Raw genomic sequence first — 17,747 nt, forward strand, 5'->3', positions numbered from 1 at the left:
GCAAAGAAAAGGCTCTTTTACTGTCTAGAAACCAGATATCAAGTTCAGCAACATTTCAAGTTTAAGGCTACAGTAACTCAGTCAAATGAAATTGTAGAGCTGCTTCTCTATGCTGACATATCTAAAAGTATGCACTTGATAGTCTATCAAAACCAATGTGATATAAATTAAGTTTTCAAAACTGTCACAGACAATATAATGGAAGCCAGGTATGCAAGTACGGTTATCAACTTTTATAGCTAGTTTTGAGAAGACAAGCCAGACTACAGATACATGAACATTTCCAAGTCAATGAAAATGTCTTGGACTTCATTTACATCAATCAATAAGAAATACAGACAAGATCTGTATGGAGTAAGTAGTTCTCAAAAACTGAAGAACTGTGCAAGAAGGAAGCCACCAAGACACCCATGGAAACTCTGAAATTATAGGCTTCTGTGACTGTGATTAGAGAGACTGAAAAGAGAGCCACGTTTGTTTGGTGCGTCACCAGTTATACACCTTTATGATGGAGTAGGATACAGAGGAGGATTTCCTTCAAAAGCAAATATTAGCAACATTTAGCCAGCGTCCATAGGGGAGACTTACATGATACTTTTTCCATCACCAATTACAGTAAGTAAATAAAAGATTAACAAAGAATCATGTGCCAGCTCAGGGATCACTTACTGTCCAGGACACAGTGTAACATCCCGACCCGGACCCACCCTATTTTTATATATACAATTATATGTTCCTATTGAGCATTTCTTTAACCAAAGCAGGAAAGAATAGCGTACACTAAGAATACAACCCCTGGCAAAAAATTATGGAATCACTGGCCTCGGAGGATGTTCATTCAGTTGTTTAATTTTGTAGAAAAAAGCAGATCACAGACATGACACAAAACTAAAGTCACTTCAAATGGCAACTTTCTGGCTTTAAGAAACATTATAAGAAATCAGGAAAAATAATTGTGGCAGTCAGTAACGGTTACTTTTTAGACCAAGCAGAGGGAAAAAATATGGACTCACTCAATTTTGAGGAAAAAATTATGGAGTCATGAAAACAAAAGAACGCTCCAACACATCACTAGTATTTTGTTACACCACCTCTGGCTTTTATAACAGCTTGCAGTCTCTGAGGCATGGACTTAATGAGTGACAAACAGTACTCTTCATCAATCTGGCTCCAACTTTCTCTGATTGCTGTTGCCAGATCAGCTTTGCAGGTTGGAGCCTTGTCATGGACCATTTTCTTCAACTTCCACCAAAGATTTTCAATTGGATTAAGATCTGGACTATTTGCAGGCCATGACATTGACCCTATGTGTTCTTTTGTAAGGAATGTTTTCATAGTTTTTGCTCTATGGCAAGATGCATTATCATCTTGAAAAATGATTTCATCATCCCCAAACATCCTTTCAACTGATGGGCTAAGAAAAGTGTCCAAAATATCAACGTAAACTTGTGCATTTATTGATGATGTAATGACAGCCATCTCCCCAGTGCCTTTACCTGACATGCAGCCCCATATCATCAATGACTGTGGAAATTTACATGTTCTCTTCAGGCAGTCATCTTTATAAATCTCATTGGAACGGCACCAAACAAAAGTTCCAGCATCGTCATCTTGCCCAATGCAGATTCGAGATTCATCACTGAATATGACTTTCATCCAGTCATCCACAGTCCACGATTGCTCTTCCTTAGCCCATTGTAACCTTGTTTTTTTTCTCTTTAGGTGTTAATGATGGCTTTCGTTTAGCTTTTCTGTATGTAAATCCCATTTCCTTTAGGCGGTTTCTTACAGTTCGGTCACAGACGCCGACTCCAGTTTCCTCCCATTCGCTCAATTGTTTTGTTGTGCATTTTCGATTTTTGAGACATATTGCTTTAAGTTTTCTGTCTTGACACTTTGATGTCTTCCTTGGTCTACCAGTATGTTTGCCTTTAACAACCTTCCCATGTTGTTTGTATTTGGTCCAGAGTTTAGACACAGCTGACTGAACAACCAACATCTTTTGCAACATTGCGTGATGATTTACCCTTTAAGAGTTTGATAATCCTCTCCTTTGTTTCAATTGACATCGCTCATGTCTCCACTTGGTGCAACAGCTCCCCAAGGTGTGATCACTCCTTTTTAGATGCAGACTAACGAGCAGATCTGATTTGATGCAGGTGTTAGTTTTGGGGATGAAAATTTACAGGGTGATTCCATAATTTATTCCTCAGAATTGAGTGAGTCCATATTTTTTCCACTCTGCTTGGTCTAAAAAAGTAACCGTTACTGACTGCCACAATTATTTTTCCTGATTTCTTATAGTGTTTCTTAAAGCCAGAAAGTTGCCATTTGAAATGACTTTAGTTTTGTGTCATGTCTGATCTGCTTTTTTTCTACAAAATTAAACAAGTGAATGAACATCCTCCGAGGCCGGTGATTCCATAATTTTTTGCCAGGGGTTGTATTTACATTTGTGAATATGTGTCAAATCACATTTATAAAAGAGCACAGTTTTCTTTGATTGTCCAAAACAAGACCAAATTAATGTATAATAAAAAACTGTTACAGCCACATTTTAATTAAAGCTTTAAATTGTACAATTATAACCCATTGTGGAATTTCAGTTTGAAAGAACATTACTATTTATGAAACAGAAAAAGAGAACATTTGAAACCATAAATAAAAATGAAAAACATTAAAAAAAAAAAGCAGGCGTTAATAATGCTACATTCTGAGGAAAAACTATAATCCATGACAAAGGACACAGAAGTGACAAAATTCTCATTTGCATGGAAAGTAGCTGAGAAATAAGCAGTGAGCTCAGAAACAAAAGTCTTCCATTCATCTGCAGCAATGCAGCTGGAGACAGTGCATCAGCATGAGTCACAGATTAGTCTGAAAGTTTCTAAATGTTCATTCACATACCACAAAAAAGGCCTTCCTCAGTCATATCCCTAGTTTAAAAATACTATGACGCTGTTGTAAATTGCTCAGTTCTTTAATTTTTGCAGAGCTTACCCGTGTTGCAGTCAGATCCTGACCAGCCTTCCAGACATGTCTTGTTGCCATTTAAATCACAGGTGTAGTGCCCAAAGAACTCATCCCTGGGCCGACAAAACTTGTTGCAGCCAAAACCATAGTAGTGCTCATCACAGCTGACCCGGATATGGTACTCAAACTGACCTACGGGGCCGTTGTGAGTCAGCTTCTGCCAATGGGGGCTGGGGTTGATCATGCCCGAATGAGAGGCTTTCTCTATCAACTTCCCATCTGCACCACAAACAAAAAACAATTCACAACACTATTAACACACACACACCTCCAGATTTACAGTGTCATCAAATTTGTAGAACAGCAAAAGAACGCAATGTGGTATTCTGTAAACTTTGAAATTCTGACTGTGATAATCCTGTGGGAACCTGAAAATTCCCCCCCTTCCACCCCAAAAAAAAAAATTCTGACACAAATTGGAGAACATCCCTGAGACAGTAGATTACATATAATTAAGCTAGAAAGGAAGGGGGGGGGGGGGGGTGGTAGGAAAAGCCTGGCTCTAATGAGCAGTCTTTACTGCAGTTTTTCCCCTCTCACATCTCTCACTCTCACTGGCTGCTTTCTGATTCTCAGGTTTACAGCTCGAGGATATTGCTGGTCTCAGATCCTGCCCTCTGCGTCTGCTCAGCCGACAACAGAACCACAGCAGCCATAAATTACAGCTTGAGGACACAAATGCCAAAGTGACTGCTGGGAAGTCTACCAATGTGCATCGGCATGTTTTCTTTTTCTGCCTCTCACATACAGACGGGTGACAAAGAAGAAAACGTGAGAAAATCAGAGTGAGGACCTTAAAAAGTGCAGCTGCTTCTGCAGGTACACACAGCATAGAATAATTAAATAACTACCTAGCCAGAGAAGAAATGACAGAAATCCCGGCACCATTTTGACAACCGAATAATTGTCTTTTGCTTGTAACTTCACCACTGTCACAGAAACTCATGTCTCCGCCCCCCACCCCCTTGTGTTACCATAAACTGAATAATTTTTGCACTGTTTAATGAAAAGATATTTGAAAATATATTGTGCTTTGTAGGGAAATGATAGCCACTTGTGTATGTGTGGAATTCTACGTTTTTTGCTGAGGGGTGATGTCTCAGCAGATCTGTTGTGAAATTGCATGTTGATCTGGCTGGGTTTGACACCAAAAGACTTCCACAGGCAACATCATATGTACACAGAATGCTACGAGTGCTCTTATCCTGGGGGAAATGTGCTAACCACTCGCACCACCCATTAAAATCAAAACAAACAAAAAAAATAAACAAACAAGTAGAAATAATTAGTAGCTGCAGGCAAACATCCCATCATAGTCATCTTTTTAAGAAGGGTCAAAACACATCAATACAAAAATTATTCTGAGTAATTACAGGTCAGGCCTCAGAGCATCAGCTGCTGCATCCACCACACTACAGAAACTTGGGTTCTGGATGGCAACCACCCAGGCAGACAACTGGTCCATCACTCAATTCCTGAAAGTAGATCTCTATCTACTGCAGCCAGTCGATATGCAGGCACCTCCTTGGCCTTTTCCATTTGTCGGACCCTTAACACGGACGGGGACACCTAAGAAATGTGCAGTGTCATAAATGACATAGCCTCAAAAAGCAAGTGGTACACCTCATCGTGTCCCCCTAATTAACCATTTGTTATTTGAAGATATCAGCATCACCAAACACCTCAATGTCCTCATTACTTAATGTCTTCCCAGTCAGCTTGATCTGAAGTTCTGGGTAACAATATTCCACTCTACTGCATGGAACTCAATAGACAGTTTGAAATTTATCTACATCATGTCCAAAAGCTTTGAGTGACTAAAGTGCAAAACAGAAAAACTATTTCACACAGACATCTTAAACAGTGCTCTCAGTTATTATCATTATAATCATATGCAGGAATGTTTTTCTAAAGGATGGAGTTGACTGCTCCACTAAAGCTGTGACGCTGTTCTCAATCAGTCAGTGGAACTCAAACGTTTCCTCAAGGACCACCTAACCTCCACATTTTCCATCTCTACCTGCACTGACATAAGTTGATTAGCTCATTCAAGTACCTGTTAATACTTGACTGGTAACACACTTAAATGAGCTAATCAGCTTGTTGCAGAGCAGGGGGAAATAGAAAATGTGTTAAGCCACCTTGACACTTGCACGAATTTGATCTCCGCCCTGCCGTGCAATTTGTCACACCAATGTGTCCCACTTGTCTCCCCTGGTCGTCACACTTTGTGTCATGCTACATAAAATAATCATTTCTTAGCCAACGATGCATTTGCTCTCAAAATTTGGCTGATGAAACCATTCCCTCACCCTCCCAAAATCAAAGAGAAATTATCTATAGCTACACGTCTGGCGGAGAATGAATTTGGAATCTTGTCTCATTTTTAATATATATGGATATATAATGGATTGGTAGAACAATTGCATTTTCATTCCTTCTTATGAGTCAGAAAATGTGTCTGCAAAGTTATTCAGTGTTTTGCAGTTGTGAATTTCGTGCTGTCTCACCGTCCATGACTCACGCGAGAGATCAGTTTCAGCAGAGTTCCGGTACAGGGCACAATGTAAGCAATCGTTGTGATGTACAGACAACAAGGCAACATCGGGGCACAGCAGAAGTCCTTCACAGGTGCTACACCTCCTCTACATAACCCTCTCAACTTGGGACAATGTGCCATCATTCTAATTGCCTGTGAGTTTGCTGGATCAGCGCCATCCACACCCCTGCTAGCCATTGTTTGCATGTGCTGTGAGACGCCAGACCTCTGCTGGCACTGCGGTGAATTCTGGGAAACATTAAATTACCAAATGTTTATTACAGATGTAACATCTCATCATAATCTCATTTCAGGTTCAGATGCCCTGCAGTGTTTTGAATAGGTTACGCAATTTTCAGGACTAGTTCACGCAAGTGGCACGCAACTAACTAACGGATGCCAGAAATTTTGAACATTTCAAAATTTTCTTTGCACACTGGTACGCCACCACACACAGTTTACATGTTTACAGTGAGTTTACTCATTGGCGCACAAGACTGCGTGCCACTGCGGGGATCAAATTCGTGCAAGTGTCAAGGTGGTCTTTGAAAACAGGTTGAAGAACCACTGTTTAAAGGTTAACTTTTTCCCCCTTATGTCAATGGGTCAAATGGGGCAATAAGAGTTCACATATTCCCCTTATAGTTAAATATGTGAAGAGTTTCATGTTAAACATCCACCAGGTCTCACAATTCTATCACAGCATATGTACAAGTTCTCCTGCTAAAAGCACAATTTATAATGTAGACCTGAAAACAGCCTTAAGTCATGCCTCGTAAACAAAATGATCTAACGGTTCTTCAGATCAGGAGCAAAGGCATGGTTCCTGGTTGTGATTATGCAATCCTTGAGACTACAGACAGATGTTGAGATATGCAGGAGATATGCAACGATGCCAAGCAAGGAGCGGTCACGCCTCTGTCGGGGGTGACTGACCTGGAAGGTAAACAATATAATGAGCTTCACAGACCGAGCAAACTCACTCATACTAAGCAAACACGGGCCACCGGCTCACCAGCCATGCTACACTGTACACATAAGTATGTGACTTGCACATGAACACCACTCACTCACTGGCGTAGTACTCGCTACCAGATATCTAAAAGTTCCACCTGGGAGAGAATGAAAAATGTGTCAGAGGCATTATTTACTGAGGTCACAGGAGCTGAGGCTGCTGACCGCTGGGTGAATTGCTCCTCTGTGTAGTTTGGTGCAATGCATCAGTAAGAGTTGGCTGCTGTCATTTATATACCTTGTGCATGTGCAGAGGCTACTAAACTCACAGTGTCCAGCAATATTTGGCAGTGGTCTGGAATCCAGAGCTCAACTGTGTGGCATTTCTCCACCAACTGTTGGCCTGCAGTTGCAAGAGTAGCACATCCTTACTACCTGCTGCCTGGCTCAGAGCGGAACACAAATCAGAGGACCTTTAAAACACTAAATATATTCTTCAAAATACAATATTTTTCCTATTGGATTTTCTTCAAAAGGAGAAAAGCTACAATTTCCACAAATGCTGCCCTCCACAGCCTGTCATTAATATGATTAAATATGATTCAGTTAAAGCAGTGATTCTCAACCGGGGTGCCGCGGCACCCTAAGGTGCCGTGATCGATCGTCAGGGGTGCCGTGGGTATTTTTCATATTCGCGATTACCATGAATTATTTATTTTATCCATAAAGCATAAAACGACTCAGCCTCGCGTGCTGCAGCCTCGCTCTCGTCTTAAGGCGGGACAACAACAAGGAGGCTGACGACCGATTAAAACAGTGCCGTCTCCTTCAAAAGCCGTCTAAAATGCGGAGCTGTTGGTGTGTGTGTCAGTGCCTGTGTGTGCGCGCGCGCGGAGTTAACAAGCTGCAGACTGCGAGGGAGGGGGTGGGTGAGGGAGATTCCTGAATGCAGGCGCGACACGTTCAGTGCGCAGCGAGCACGGAGCAGAGAGGATTTTAACCCAAGTGAACGTTAACAAAACGGAAACATGAAGCTGTCTTTACTTCTCTCTGAACTTTCTCTAAAGGTGTGATTCTGCCGTTACCGTCCTGTTCACACCATGTGCGCGTCGTATGCTGAATTTATGAGATCATGAGATGAAATAAATGGTCAAATATCTTTAAAAACATATTTAAAAAATGAGAATATATGAATGAACTGAGCCACAAAAAAAAAACAATGTTCAAATGCACAGATCACAAAAAGCAGGTGAGAACTCTGAACTTTAACAGCTGTTATTTTCCAAAGGTATTTATTTGTTCAATCTTGAGCTTAATGCAGTGTTTAAGCACAAAATGTGACTGATGAGGAGAAACAATTTCAGAAATGCAACAGAAACAACCACAAATCAGAAAAAGTTGGGACTGTATGTAAAATGAAGATAAAAATAAAAATGTTGCACCATTCCCAGTTTCTCCACTCACAGAAGCCAAACGTTCTTCCAGAGTTGTGTAATTATACTACAATAGTAGAATATAAAGAAGGGGAAAAAAAGAAAAAAAAAATAGACAATATATTCGTCAATCACAATTATTTGTCTGACAATTAATCGTCTCCAGAAATTCGTAATCGTGACAGCCCTACTTGAGATCAGAGCGCAAAATGCTTGAGGATTTTCGAAATGCGGTGTTTTCTGTATCGATTTTCTATTGCGATAATTGGGTTCTGCGCAAAACCAGAGGTAATAGCATTATAATATTATTTTGGTTGGTGGTGTGCCGCAGGATTTTGTAAATACAAAAAGGGTGCCGCGGCTCAAAAAAGGTTGAAAATCACTGAGTTAAAGAGTGCGTCCTTTCCCTTGATCTGTGGAAGTGGAGAGCAGCCAGTGGACCAAACTGTGTTAAAAATAAATATATATATATATATATATAAAAAACACACTGCTTCACTTTAAATACACAATAAGTCTGTTTCAGACAATCAGCACAGACCCTCTTTCTCTTAAGACTTTTTTACCCAGCGTGCGACTTTGTAAAGTTGTAGCATCACCTGCTACATTGATTAACTCTTACATTAGTTATACGCATGTCCTATGGTCTTCTCCTGTTTTTTGAGAGTGTTACAGCGCCACATACAGGCCTGGCGTATGTACTACAGCATTAAACGAAGAATTGTTTAAAAAAGAAAGAATTTGCCTCAAACATTTTTTGTAATCGAATTACTCAATTAAATCGCTTCTTGCCCCAACTGTTAAATGAACAAACCACAATAACATTTAAAACCTCAAAATCCTGAATTCCCATGGTGCATTGCAGCACATCATCCATTAGTTAGCTAAAATTGCTAATTTCTCCAAAAATATTTGTCCTATCAACTTTTCATTTTCACAGCATTCATCCTTGACCCAAAATACATAAGCATGCCAAACGACAAATGTCAGCTCTCCCCGGTTTTTGCGTGATCAAAGTCATACACATGTGCACACACACTGAGGACACTTGGATAATTTCAGGTATATATTATAAAAACAAACAAAAAAAAAAACTTAGCTATTTGTCACAAACCACAATAACAGAGTTTGTGGTCACACTGATGGTGGTGGAGTAAGAAGTGTGTACATTCAGGTAGATTTTCACACCAATGCACTAATAGCTTGCTGGTGAGCGGCAAATACAGCAGAAAAGACTGAAACCGTGTTGACCTTCAACAGACGTGCACAAACAACCACAGGACATGGCAAAGCAGTGTGATGCTCCCTCAGCTGGAATCATGCTGCCAATCTACTCATTACCAACAACCTCAGGACAGTTAAAACCATAAAACATAACTTTGCAGAACAGTCCAAATGGGACTTTCTCTCGCTGTGAAACCTAATGCTTTGGTATCATGTTCAATTAATCAGATGTTGTAATGTGGTGAAAATCAGTCACCGTTAATAATGGACCAGAATCCATCACAAGGTGACTGTTTATCAGGAAAGACATCAGAAAAGGACAGACTGTCTCAACTGTGGACTTCTTTTATATATTAAAAGAAAAAAAATCCCCTGTAAACAGAGCAAGTAATCTTATATTATACAATGAACTAAATAATCCTTGTGTGTTCAGCAGGTCAGGTCTGGATGTAAGCACTTGTGAGCATTGCCAAACATCGCTGTTCAGTGAGCTCATGGCTCCCCTTACCAAAAAATAGTACTGATAAGTATATAAAAAGTAAACTGGAAGTATACTTGAAACATACTTGTATGTACTACTTTTTGGTAAGGGTCCATAAGCTCCTCCCAGGTGTCTCTCAATCACAAAGACCTAGGACCCAGAGACATGAACACCACTGCAGAGATAACTCAATCTCTCTGCAAGTTTAACACTTTCAATGTATACAGATACATTTCTGATGGCCAAGTCCAGGAACTCATAGCCTCAATCATAGCCAATCACAAAGCCAGACACTACAACTCTCAACTTGGCTTCTCAAGTGTATTTATTAACTCCACAAAAATGACAGCAGCATCTGCGTAGTACAAGTGGGGGGGGGGTGGAAACAAAAAAAACAACACTTTCCTTACCAACAAAGGCACCCAAACCATCATTCTCCATAATCCTACCCCAAACCTAGTCTACCCAACACTTAACACTCAAGCAGCCAGAACACATCAGGGCTCCATGTGATGAACAAGAAATGGTTGATTTTTTCAGGTTTGATACAGTTCTCTTATAGGATATGATATGACCAGTCATGGCATTTTTTTCCAGTCTTCTGTTTGTGAGACATGATGCACAGAGGACAGAGACGACCGTTAACCCATTAAGACCAAACCTATCATACGCATGCTTCTCCTTTTAAGACAGTATGTACCATTTTAGTGCTTCTCCCTTAAGACCTGGAAGTGATGTGAGCAAGGTGTCATAATTTAAGACAGGCAATTGATGAAATACACCATTACTGACTAGTGTTGGGAATTGGACCAGTCACCCTCACTCAAGGGCTTGGCCATCTTATAGAGCAGACTTGAATTGTTGGGTGTTGCATCATATTGTGTTGCATCATATTGTGTCAGACGCAATGTCTGAAACCAATAACAAATATAATCCGATAATTGGTCAAAAATACCTCTAGACAAAAAGTGGGGCAACAGTCCAACCAGGAGGAGATTTTGAGCCCCACCTGCAGGTGAATGTGGAGCAGAGGTGCCATGTGTCAGGCAGCAAACACAGCTGTCTGTTTGGGTGTGACTCGACTATACACACACTTCTTGTTGTTCTTATCTTCTGTGATCAAAATACAATCACAAGGCGGGTTTTTTTTTTTTTTTTTTTTTAAATAAAGACTGTATTTAATTTGTTTGTGTGTGTGTGTGTGTGTGTGTGTGTGTGTGTGTGTGTATACATATTGTGTGCACCTTGCACTTTTTTATGGTTTGTAAGCACCATTAGCCTGCAAAAAAGTTTTTTAAAGTATCGCTTTGGACAATGGCCAAAGACCTGAGTGAGGGAAGCAACACTGGTGCAGTGATTCGTGATGTATTTCATCAGTCGGGTATCTTCATATCACATCTGGAGGATCATATCTGTTGTTCCAGTTTATTTTTCCACCCACCACTGCAAAATAACCCTCCTGTGATATATCACTTGATTTACTCTACTCTGACTGTGACCAGGCTGACGGAGTAGAAAGCAACATTGAAAGGTGATTTCTCCAAGATGTTGTTTGGAGCCCAGTCACACGGCACACGCCGATAGCTGAATGAAGAAAAAAAAAAAAATTGTCGCCAAAAGGTGGAACAATGAGCCTGTACTTCTTCCATCACCAAAAAAACCTTTCACTCAAGAGCGCATAAAGGAATGTAAGAAAAACGAAGTAAACGTTGACTTTGATGCTTTAAACAAAATCAAAACGAAACATTCATGATGACGTGACTTGACAGCGGGTATCAGACTGAGCGCCAGCCTGTAATCATGTCTGCAGCCAGCCTGTGCCGCAGGTGCGTGATCTGGTTGTCTTGACAACAGGTTTGTCTTCACAACAACGTGTGCGCACACACATCCCAGCTGTCTGACAGAGAAAGAGACAGAAAGTAGTTTTCATTGAACTGTTTACACATCATATATTGATTACACAAGCGATCCCATGATCATTTGTGGGACAGCGCATGCATGTTCCAGCTGTCTGTGGTTGGAGTGTGTGCGCACAGACAGCTGGAATATGCGTAAATAGTTAAAGCAGTTGATAAGACGTTCTTGCCGCTCTTGTTTTTGTATAACTGTTGCTTTTCGTCCCACATGTGGACGAGTCACGTTCAGCTCGTAAGATCTTTAGTTATTGATCCGTTCAGATGTCGTCAATGTTCGGGCAAGACGTCAAGACTTGGAAGGTTGGACGAAGTTGGATGACAAACAGAACGCTGACGGTACGGAATTACGCAAATGAGGAACTGTCAAGACTGAAAGCAAAACAGAATAAAGACGAATTGAGCTTGTCGTCAGGATTCGGTCACATTTTTCAACAGTTTGAAAATTCTGACGAAGCGCCAGCTGCAGAAACAAAGCTGGATGACGGTTAATGTCTCTGAAAGTCAACACGAGTCCAGATTTCTTGTTTGGTTTTGGCTTCGGTGTCCTCTGAGACTGTCTGTAGACTATCTGATAGAAAACCACAGTCTATCCTGAATATAGGTTCTAATGCATACACTAGTTTTTACATTAGTCAGCACATTTCTTAATTTTTGACAAAGTCATAGTTTGTCCATAAATCCTAAAATATTAAAGTTATTGACTTTTTCACACTTCATCAGCACTGTTGAAACATTGATAGAATGCACATATTGTAAGAAGTCTTTTTAATGTCCGAGTGGTAAAATGAGTGATAAACTACAGCAGACTTGCTCTGCAGAGGTGGTGGAGAAGACACCAAGGTCTCAATATCTTACACCAGCTCTAAAGAGAACCCCTGAAATGCAAGACCTGGTCTTAAAGCCAGATGTGCATTTCTGTTGTATCTAGTTTTAATGGCTTAAATTAGCCACTACTGTGTGATTTTTAATTATTTATTTATTTAGACAATGTGGAGCCTAGGAGTCAGATTTAGGGTAACAGGCATTCCTCAGATGCCATGTAAAATGCTTCTAGTGTGTGTTAAGATCAATTCCAAGCTCGGTACACAGCTCAAATGCAAACCAACACTACTTTAACATATGTACAAGTTAGGTGTGGGAGCATTTGCTGGTGCATCGCTGTCCAGCGTCCTAGAGGGCACATACACAGTAATATCACCAGTGTAAAACTGGTGATATTACTGTGAACCCAGGCTTGTAAGCCTCCATGCCCTGTGTTTTTACTGTAGCCCTGTGTGAAGTCTGTGCTTTATGCCTCAGTGACAGTGGCCACATTTACACGACCATAATAAATCATAACTGTTCATAATCAGATAACTCATAATCTGATCTCTCACATTTACATGCACTTCAGTAATCCAATAAATGTAAAAACCGGGTTTACATGATTTCACTTCATTAGGATTTATTTGGAAATGGTGAAAAAAAGAGAGCTCTTTCTCTCTCTGTGTGTGTGTGTGTGTGTGTGTGTGTGTGTGTGTGTGTGTGTGTGTGTGTGTGTGTGTGTAGTCGATATCCTCACCCATGAAATATGACATGGTTTTAGGAACCTCTGCTCATCTTTAATATATTTGTCTATAAGTCAAGAAATTTGAGATTTACAATGCTGAAACAACACACAGGGCTGTTCAAGGATGCTTGGGTGTCCTGTAAAATTTTTGTGGACACAGACTCTATGAACTTTGTGATCTGATGATAGATATTACAAGGCCTGGTGAGGCAGCAGTCCGTCCTGCTGTACATCTTGAAATGTGAGTGACAATTGCTTTTACACGTGCGCAGATGCACAACAACGAAATAAACGTGATTAATGGTACACATGTACCGAAGAAATCATAGTATTGGGGACAAATCCAGCTGTGTTAATCAGATTTCTTAATCAAGTAACGGTTGTTATCGGATAAAGCACATCAGATTTGCCATTTACATAACCATTTAATAATCGGATAACCACCAATCAGATAGCAACTGGAGTTTTATTTTATTTGTGTGTAAACGCGGAAAGTGACACTGTATGACCCTACACCCAAACTGGCAACACCTAACATCAGTCATCGGCCAAATCAAAACATTTTTGTATGGGGAGTGGCATAACCCCACCTCTTCTCCACTACCAGACCTTATCACAACATTTCCTTCTCTCCATCTGCAGCACCGTCTGGTTCCTCTTACCTCCTGACTTCCCTGACCTTCTCCTTAGCGGCACCTGTCAACACACTTCTTTAACACGGGATACACATGCATACCCAGTGGACCATGCAGGAGAAAGCAGCAGGCTCCGGAAGAATAAATTTCCTTTGCTGACCGTCAACATAGCTCCTCCATGATGCGATCATGAAGGAGAGGAAAAGACAGAAGGAGCGTAGAGGCAAGATGGATATGCCAGACAAGGACAAATACTCACCACTGGTTTCATTGTTGAAGTCAAAGGCTTCCACTATCAAAGTATAGGACCGCTGAGGAAGACAAGACAGATACAAGGACAGTAAGTCAACAGCATTAACATGAAAGCATAAGATTAACAAGCAGTGACAACAGCATCGTAAAATAACAGATTCATGTGTTCAATTAAAATATAACTTAAAGATGATTAAAAATACAGAAAATCACAGAACTGCCAACAGTCTTGTATTTGTTAGAAACCATACCCCCCCACCAAAAAAACTGGACTGCAATTCAAGTACATTTTCACCTGTAGGCTTCACATGTGGCAACAACTCTGTTTATAATTAGGTTTGACATGGAAAACAGCCAAAAATATATAAAAATGGAGCAGTGATACTTTTTTCACCTCTTACATTATTTTTTCCAGGTTTTAATTCATTACTGGTTCCCATGACCTCAGATTCCATGCTAATGAATCCTTAGCATGGTGAGAGTCAGTGATTCATTGCAAAATCAGGTTAGTAACTAACTCACAAAAACCATCCTGCTGGTCTGATTGAGACAGGATCAGGTTGTGGCTGTTCACAGGCCTGCACTTGGCAGCAATTACAAATAGAAATACGGGCAGTGGTCTGGTATAATTGGACAGCCACCCAACATGAGGAAAGCCAACAAGCAGATAAACAGAACAGAGCTGCACGGGGCTGACTGGCACTTCACTAATGATTAAAGTCAGCACAAACACAGAGAATGGGACACCTAATCATCCAATGCCAAAAATATGTCTTCATCTCAGCCATGGCAACCACTTCACCAATAGTTTTCCATGTGTTTGTAAAATGTGGTGAGACAAACCACTGGATGACTTCCAATATTGCAAGAAAGTACACAGTCAATTCTTGTTCGCAATGTACATGGGATATTCAACTCCATACTAACGTATGTAATTCTAACAGAATGACTTCTATGCTGTGGATGATTAAACAAAATTCTGGAGGACGCCGGCTTTTAAAAAGACAAGAAATATGTGCATTATATATACATACACACACACACACACATAGAGAGAGAAAGCTCTGACTACATTATGTCAAAGGTCAGTGAAGGGGACACACTAGGGGGTGGGGGGGAACAATTTTTAGATGAATCGTCAAGCAGAGGTTTGAGGTTTCTGAATCATTTCACAAATGTCAACATTGGATTTTATAAATGTTAATCGCAGGGGTAGAAGGCAGGTGCTGGCGACTGTTAACTCGCACTTTTCCTGTTCCTTATGCAATCCTGATTTCTACTTTTACTTTACTCTTTCTTTTTTTTAAGTCAGTAATGTCATTTTTTTAAGCTACATTTGCTTACAGCTTGGTTACAAATCACTGTATTCTGAAATCTAGGACAGACAGACAGCACGTGGTGCAGATGGAGTTGCCAAGCAAGATGTCACATGCCATGTTTTCTGCAGCTTTAAGAGGGTCAGCAAATCAGTAGTGCAACAATATTTCACCACTATTACAACATGCATTCCTGTTTTAATTATTCTGAAAAGTACAAAGAGCATTAGTACAGCACAGCCAAGCAGTAAGCTTCAATGGTCTCCGATGAACCCCACCCAGAAAGAGAAAAAGTTGCAGTTCCTTGACTGGCCATTAGAGGCTAGGGGTGAGCCGAGCTGCATTTCATTGAGACACGTCTCCGTTCAGGAAATCCCTTCCACAGTTCGCAGCCAGCTATCAGGCGAGCATTAAGCAGTCCTGTGGCTGGAAAACATTTGTCACAACATGTCCGCTATATTGTACAATAAACACGACAAAGCAAGACAGCAATGTGCAATGTTTGCAAAGCTGTTGTACCAAGAGGCAGAAGCTCCATTGCGACCTACAATACAGCAAACTTAATCAAGCATTTGAAAAAGCACCACATTAAAGAGCACAATGTAGCATGTACAACCAGTGTAACGCTACATAGCACAAATGCTGATTTTGGACTAGTGCGCTCAGGATTATAGGTTTGGCTTTTGGAGGTAATGGACAGTAAATAACGACACAACAACAAGGTATTTTAGTTCGGTGTTGGTACCGTATATTGAGTGTGGTTGAACAAAGAAATTTATTTACAGTATTTACAATCTGCAGAATTTTTACTTTAAAGTGCATTTGAAACCAAAAACCCAAAAGAAAAGAAAATGCTGGTCCCACAATGTGGGCACCAAGTCTGGTTCCTCTCACACACGAATGGATTATTGCACACAAGAGTTCTTGAAATGTCCACAGGAAATCCAGTTTAAATGTCCATAGGATCTATGGTGCAGCGTGTGATTGAGAGTGGTGGGGTGAACAATTAACAAGCCACAGTCTCCTACCCTGACCATGGGCATAGACAGGTTCAAGCTCAAGGCCGGAATGCTCAGCTTGCCATCGGTTACCAACCCTGGTAAACCTGGCCTGTATGGTGTAAACAGTACCATGTATAAGCAACAGAAGTCAAAATCCACTAGCTAGTAATATTTCATTATGTGTACACAATATTACCCCATAACAACAATAGGGAAGATAAATAGAAAGTCATAAGTTATAAATAACTCTTCTCAACAGAGTGAATGAAATGCAATACACTACCATTGGTGAAATTTACAAGAACAGCTTAGTTACAATAGTTTTGCAACCCAAAATAAAGTTCTGAATAGACACATTCAATATTCAAACATTCAATTGCTGTGGTGTGAACCATTCAAATGCATGACAACATTAGCATTATAAAAAGGTAGATGTTATGTAGCCAGTCCACTGGAAAGTCCAGGTCAAAATGCTAATGTTGCTAAAGCTAACAACCAAACAGACAGACTCACCAATTCCTCTCACTATCTCCCACACGACACCAAACCGGCTCCAATTTCCGGGGTACAGGAGGACTAAAAGAGTATAATGATTCGTATGAAAACCAGAATATGAAAGCAGTTATTTAAGTGAAAATAAGCGTTTGTTTGACTAACCTGTCGCTGCTGTCCGATGAGCTTCCCCGCCCACGTCTGAATGCCAACCCACGCCAGAGTGTGTAAAAAGCCTCACAACTGACGCGAATGGTGAAGCGCGCTCACGTGACAGCATGATGGTCATATGACCAGACTGACAGATAAAAAGCTAAAATATTTATTTATTAAAGATATTATTATCATCAGCTATATAAATTAATAATTAGGATAGGTGTATAAAGTATTATTTATAATTATTTCTCCATCTGGGTTACAACAAGGATTTTTTAAGCCGGGACCAGAAAGACGAAAGCAGCCGACAGGATGGGTGCGACGATTTACCCAGACTGACTCCGAATATGAGTAAATTAAATACTTTTATTTTTTTGTGGTTTGTTGCATTTTGGAAATGCGCTCTGTCCTGAAAATGGTAAAGGTACTCGGTGTGGGTGCGCCATCTGGTGTTCAAGAGATGAAACATCAGCCACTGACACAACAATAAATAAGAGTACTAAATTCTTTCACCAAAACATCAAATCTAGACTTACATCTTAGATGTACCTTGTGGCAAATTGTAGCTGAACTTTCAGGTCTTTTATAAAACCCCCCCCAAAAAAAAACAAATCCTGTATACCACGTCATCATGATATAACTGGGGATACAAAATATCCTCACATATAAAAATCAACAATAATAATATTAAACCAAAGAGCTCTGGTATCGGTATTGACAGATATCCAAATTCAAGTGTCTGGATCACAAGTGGAAAAAATGTGGA

At 40.3% G+C, this 17,747-nt stretch overlaps 1 protein-coding gene across 1 annotated transcript in view; it reads right to left on the bottom strand.

Annotated features, from left to right (window-relative positions):
- The window catches only part of jag1b (jagged canonical Notch ligand 1b), a 66,618-nt gene that overhangs the window by 24,932 nt on the left and 23,939 nt on the right, over window positions 1-17,747 (bottom strand). The window contains exons 3-4 of the mRNA XM_034185695.1: window positions 14,024-14,075; window positions 3,001-3,252 (exon numbers count right to left, since the gene is read on the bottom strand). Of these exons, the coding sequence (XP_034041586.1) occupies window positions 3,001-3,252; window positions 14,024-14,075 (304 nt within the window). The remainder of the gene's footprint in view (window positions 1-3,000; window positions 3,253-14,023; window positions 14,076-17,747) is intronic.

Source organism: Thalassophryne amazonica, chromosome 13 (assembly GCF_902500255.1).
Source record: "Thalassophryne amazonica chromosome 13, fThaAma1.1, whole genome shotgun sequence".
NCBI lineage: Eukaryota > Metazoa > Chordata > Actinopteri > Batrachoidiformes > Batrachoididae > Thalassophryne > Thalassophryne amazonica.